The 5,387-nt window shown below is 41.5% G+C and overlaps 1 protein-coding gene across 2 annotated transcripts; it reads left to right on the forward strand.

Annotated features, from left to right (window-relative positions):
• The first annotated feature begins 231 nt into the window (after positions 1 to 231).
• On the forward strand, positions 232 to 2,652 carry MBD3L1 (methyl-CpG binding domain protein 3 like 1). Of its 2 annotated transcripts, none has more exons than XM_020905739.2 (2): positions 232 to 311; positions 1,684 to 2,652. In XM_020905739.2, the coding sequence occupies exons 1-2, from the start codon at positions 263 to 265 to the stop codon at positions 2,286 to 2,288; spliced, it is 654 nt and encodes a 217-aa protein (XP_020761398.2). In that variant the 5' UTR covers positions 232 to 262; the 3' UTR covers positions 2,289 to 2,652. The 2 variants fall into 2 exon arrangements, with proteins under 2 accessions (XP_020761398.2, XP_020761401.2); XM_020905742.2 differs by lacking the exon at positions 232 to 311 and adding an exon at positions 1,014 to 1,129.
• Positions 2,653 to 5,387: the final 2,735 nt, after the last annotated feature.

Consider the following 5,387-nt stretch of genomic DNA (forward strand, 5'->3'; position numbering starts at 1 on the left):
ATTGAGTTCCTGAAATTTATTTTGTGCTTGTCACTTGCAGCACAATTCCAATTTGTGAGACATCATTTATCCAACATACCTATTCCGTATTTAGATACTGTAAGGTTCACAGCTATAAAATGAGATTCACGTGTTTAAATTGTTCCAAAGATACTTAAACATTTTGCACTTAAAGACCACGTTGGATGAATAATGAAAAGCTCCATGCTTGTCCTGGTAACAAAGTGGTCATTGTGACCTGACCAAGGGAAGCCCCCATAGAATGGTGAAGTCAGACGGTAGTGTGAGGAGGTCTGAGGAGTTGGTTGGAGGTGAGAGACACGTGATGTAGATCACCCTTCTCAATGGTTCATGACTAAGGGGCAGTAGTAGAAAGACTGGTTCCGGAAGTTCCTGGGGAGACTAAGTGAAGGCTTTCTGTGTAGTTTAGAGAGATTTGTAGGTACTTAAATGCTGAAGGAAGGATTCGGTGGAAAAGGAGAGGCTGAAAGTAAAGAGGGATATATTGGGATCGTGAACTTACTGAGAAGGAAGAAGAAATGAGGATCAGCATTGGAAGATAAAAGATGCTTCTTTAAATATAATTAAAGGAACTTTGAAAACAATGGAATCTTAGAGATATTTGCAGATTTGGGAACTACCACGGTAAAATTTCACTGTAGTAGTTAGCAGCTTCTTTGTGAAATATCAGGCAAGTTAAGGGACATGGGATGTGTGTGAAGGAGAAAGGAAAGTGGAGAAAACCTGAAACAGACTTTGGGGAAAATCCAAAAGTAAATATGCCAACACATAAAAAGAAAATGAAATTTCTAGGCATTATGAATGCTTTCCAGTGTATGCAGATGATTTTGGACTTGCAGTGGTAATAAAATGCCATGTTGTGTACTTTTCTTAGCAGTTACCATAAGACCAGCAGTAGTTATGGTATGTAAGGCAGTCAAGTACCAGGTTTGAAGTTGTTTTTTTTTTTTTTTTTTCAAGACAGATGTGATGAGCAGTAAAGAATTTTGGATTATTCCAAGAGAATTACTGAGATCATAGTCCATAGAACCCAGGATTGATATGACTAGAAGGCAAGAAATTAAGATGAAGATATGGTGATCTGGTATAACAGGATCTTGAGGAGCAGGTATCTGTTGTAGGAGTCTTGGAAAAAATCATAGACCAGAAATTAGTAGTGAGTTAGTAAGTCTTCTGATGTATTTATTTAGAACATGACCAATTTGCTGGATGTAAACATCAGGGATATGGGTGAGTTGCTAAGGGTGGGACAGTTGTTAATGTCACTATATTCGTAAGCTCTAAAGCAGCTATGAACAAGTGTCATGTGGGTTAACCACATGAAGTCACATGACACTGAAGCATTTGGGATTTAGAAAAAGACAGAAGACCATGTGACATAAGTTACCCGAACTTGTGCAGTTGAGAGTGATGAGGACAAAAAAGAATATAGCCATACTCATAAAGGAAGGGGTGTTACAAACTGGTGAAGGAAGAATGAGCTGGGGTAACCCTGAGTTTTGACCTTAAGCTTTCTCTTCTTGACTCACATCTGCTTGATGATGTTCAATCTAACCCTGGAGGGACAAAGAGAGGCTGAGAGTACAAAAGAGCCAAAATAATGGTCCAAGAAGGCAGATTTCATTTATCATTTGGATCCAATTTCATGGTTTATTTTCATAGGGTACAGGACAAGAAGTATGATGGTGAAGACTTCACAGAGGAAGCATTGTGACTGTGGAAAACTATCCAAACCAAAGCCTGGTTTAAACATCTCAATCCCTTTGAGGATGTCCAGTTACATATTCAAGAGACCAGTGACTAGAATCACAGCCCATCCCAGCAATGAGGTCAGATGTTATCCCTGGGAGGAAACATTGGACAACCCCCAGCAGCTGTACTGGCAGAAGAGACTGCAAGGACTCCAGGCTTGCAGCAGTGCAGGAGGACTGTTAAGTCCTCTGGATCTAGCCAGAGTCTTGCGGAAAATTGCACCAAGTTGCCCAGGTGAGTCCCTTCCACGGGTACATGCAGGTGGTCCAAACTCCAACCCCATGGCCGCCCCTGCCTGGTCTTCAGATTTGTCGCAGACCATTCCAGGAGCTGGTTCCAGCACCCCACAGCTCCTCTGCAAACAGTGTCTGGTAACTGAGGAGGATATCAGGAATCAGGAAAGGAGAGTGAAGACAGCAAGAGAGAGACTGGCAATAGCACTGGTTGCCGACAGACTGGCTGGTGAGGCAGAGAAAGTGTGGGACCAAGAAGGATGCCCTGGGCCAATGCTGTGAAGAAGAAGAGAAGATGATGCACATGAAATTTCACACAACACTTTATTAACATCTCTTTGCAGTGTTCTTGCTTTGAGTTCTTGAAACTTAATATATACTAATACTTTCCTTCATTGTAAATTCTGTGTGACAGAAAATATAGACAGGGATTTCCTTTTGAGATGGGAAATTGAGTTCTCTCATTTTTAATTACTATGTATGTTATTTGTATTTTAAAATTAACAGTTATCAAAGTCCTGAGACTACTCAAGGTTTTGCTCTCACAGTTACAAACTCCCTCGTGTGAATTACATTTTTTGTGTGTGTTTGTAATATTTCCCAATAGATTCCCAAACAACACCTCATTAAAAGAATTTTACATCTATATTCTCAAATAAGATATCTTTCTATTTTTCTGAGTTTTGTTGCATATGAATTCAGAAGTGCACGTAATGAAATACCAGACTTTCCCTTGTTTTCTAGATCTACTTGTGTTTGAAATTTTATTCGTGAAAATTGACATGTTATTTGGGAGAATGATGCTATCAAGAAGGACTGTTTTCAACATCATTAATCTAATAAGCCTGGACTTGTTTATATATATATGTCTATTTGCCTAACCACATGTGCTGTACTATTCAAATTCTTTTCATCATTACTTACTTTTTCCTGGTGGATTTATCAATTTCTGAGAGAGAGATTTTTTTTTAAAAAAGAGTATCTGTATTTATATCTTCCCTAAAAATTAGACATTTTTAAATTGAATCTTCTCTGTCATGTGGCAATCATCTGGAATTTTGGTTAGAATGCCCTATTTTAAAACCAGTAATGATTTATTTTTTTTTCATTTATTTTTATTAGTTGGAGGCTAATTACTTTACATCATTACAGTAGTTTTTGTCATACATTGAAATGAATTAGCCATGGATTTACATGTATTCCCCATCCCGGTCCCCCCTCCCACCTCCTTCTCCACCCGATCCCTCTGGGTCTTCCCAGTGCACCAGGCCCGAGCACTTGTCTTATGCACCCAACCTGGGCTGGTGATCTTAAAACCAGTAATGATTTAGATACACTAATTTTTTTTTTCTCTTCCTCATGACTCTTTTATGTTTTGGGGGTTCACATTTCATCATCATGATGTACATTCTTTACTGGTTCTTTCACAGGTGGCCCTAAGGAGATCAACTTTGGGTCTGCCAGTATGTTGGAAAATGCCTTATTTCTTTCTCTGACCATTTGGCTGAGTGTTTAATTCATGTTCTAAGTAATTTTTTTCCTTCCTCATCAAATTAATATCTCCTTCCATATCTCTAGCTATAAAATGGAAATAAAACCTCATGGGGTGATGAGCATAACTGAAATGATGCAGGCGGAGTTTGCCCATCATGCTACTCAGCAGGTACCAAGCGTCAGCAATGAGAGCTGTTATCATCATTGTTGCCATCTTCAGAGAATGACTGCTTAAGAATGAGCAGCAGAAGCTCATGCCTAAAAAGGCAGAATGGGTGACATTAGTGTAATTTTAATTGTTAGTCCTTGGGCATCTTCAGCTTTGGTTGTCTACACAAGGTGTAGAGATAGTACTGTCTCTTCCAGTAAACTCAAGGCAAAACAGTACAGCTTGCCTTTTGTCTGGCATGCTTGTACTACTTGTAGAGGAGCCTCTGCTTTAACTGTCTAAAATGGATTCTGTGTGGAAGAAATGAAGAAAGACTGCTTTGTTTTTCCCTCAGTTTTCCTCCCTGAATTTATTCATCTTTACATCCAAAACAGACGCTGTTTTTATAGCCTTGGTGTTACCCCAGGACTCATGCTTCCCAGAGACCTAGTCATTCCGGTTTCAAGTCCCAATAAGTAGTGTGACTGCCTCCATATTCATGACTCGTTCCTCCTGTCTTGTCCTGTTTCCCATCTTGAAGGGCTCAGGAGGGGAGAGGAGGCATCAAGGCAGATGGATCTGGAATCTCTCTTAGGCAGCTTGAGACTGTTGGGGCTTTGGGGTGGAAGTATGGAGAAACAGTGATGCAGGTCACAGCTGGCATAGCGTCCAGGGACACGTGTGCTCCAAGGATTCCTGGGAGGGGAGATGATCCTGCCTTGAGGTCACATTTCAATTTCATTTGAGGCCGTGTCTGTGCCTGTTTCACCAATCCTGATATCCCTGAGAGATGACATGGCATGAATCCACAAGACCCAGGTCACAGTTTCCTTGAGGATTTAATGGAGGGTATAATGTTTATATGGATCCCTGTGAACTAGACAGGAGCCAGGTCAAGAAGGACCAAGAAACTGTGTCCAACTCCTCTGCTTTTTTCTGTTCCAGCCAAGCCCTTTGAACCCTGGATGGGAGTAAAGGGGCCTCGGGGAGATCTCTTCTAGGTAACAGACCCAGGCGTTGTGGCTGAGCCTCCTACATCTGGCCCTTGCTCGTACAGGATGTTTCCAGGAAGTGGTGCTCAAAATGCTAGATGGGGTGGGTATCATCTCATGGGGTGGGTATTCAGGTAAGCTTGGAGTAGTGTTGTTTACCACCCATATTGGAAGCATTCTGTATTTTTAATCATCAGTGCTGTGTCTATGCATATCCTCAGTTTGGTGGTGTTTCCCCTGTTGGAACTTCACATGCTTCCCTCTCATGCCTCCTCTTTCAAAGATCCAATAACAGGTTGGATGCATGAGACAAGTGCTCAGGCCTGGTGCACTGGGAGGACCCAGAGGGATGGGGTGGAGAGGGAGGTGGGAGGGGGGACCGGGATGGGGAATACATGTAAATCCATGGCTAATTCAATGTATGACAAAAACCACTGCAATGCTGTAAAGTAATTAGCCTCCAACTAATAAAAATAAATGGGGGAAAAAAAAAAAAAAGGAAAAAAAAAAAAACAAAAACAAAGATCCAATAAGAAAGGTCCACACCACCCTGACATAACCACAGCACAAGACTGTGGAAAAGCACACAGTCACCCCAGGGATGGGGGTGCAGGGGGGATGCTATAAGCTCATGGACTTGGGCCCAGCTTCCCCATTAGGACCAGTTAGCAACAACATGACTAAGTATGTAAAGTAGCGATTGTCCCAGATCATAGGCCTCAGAACCACAGGGTCCCAGAAGGCCCA

This window comes from Odocoileus virginianus, chromosome 12 (assembly GCF_023699985.2).
Source record: "Odocoileus virginianus isolate 20LAN1187 ecotype Illinois chromosome 12, Ovbor_1.2, whole genome shotgun sequence".
Taxonomy (NCBI): domain Eukaryota; kingdom Metazoa; phylum Chordata; class Mammalia; order Artiodactyla; family Cervidae; genus Odocoileus; species Odocoileus virginianus.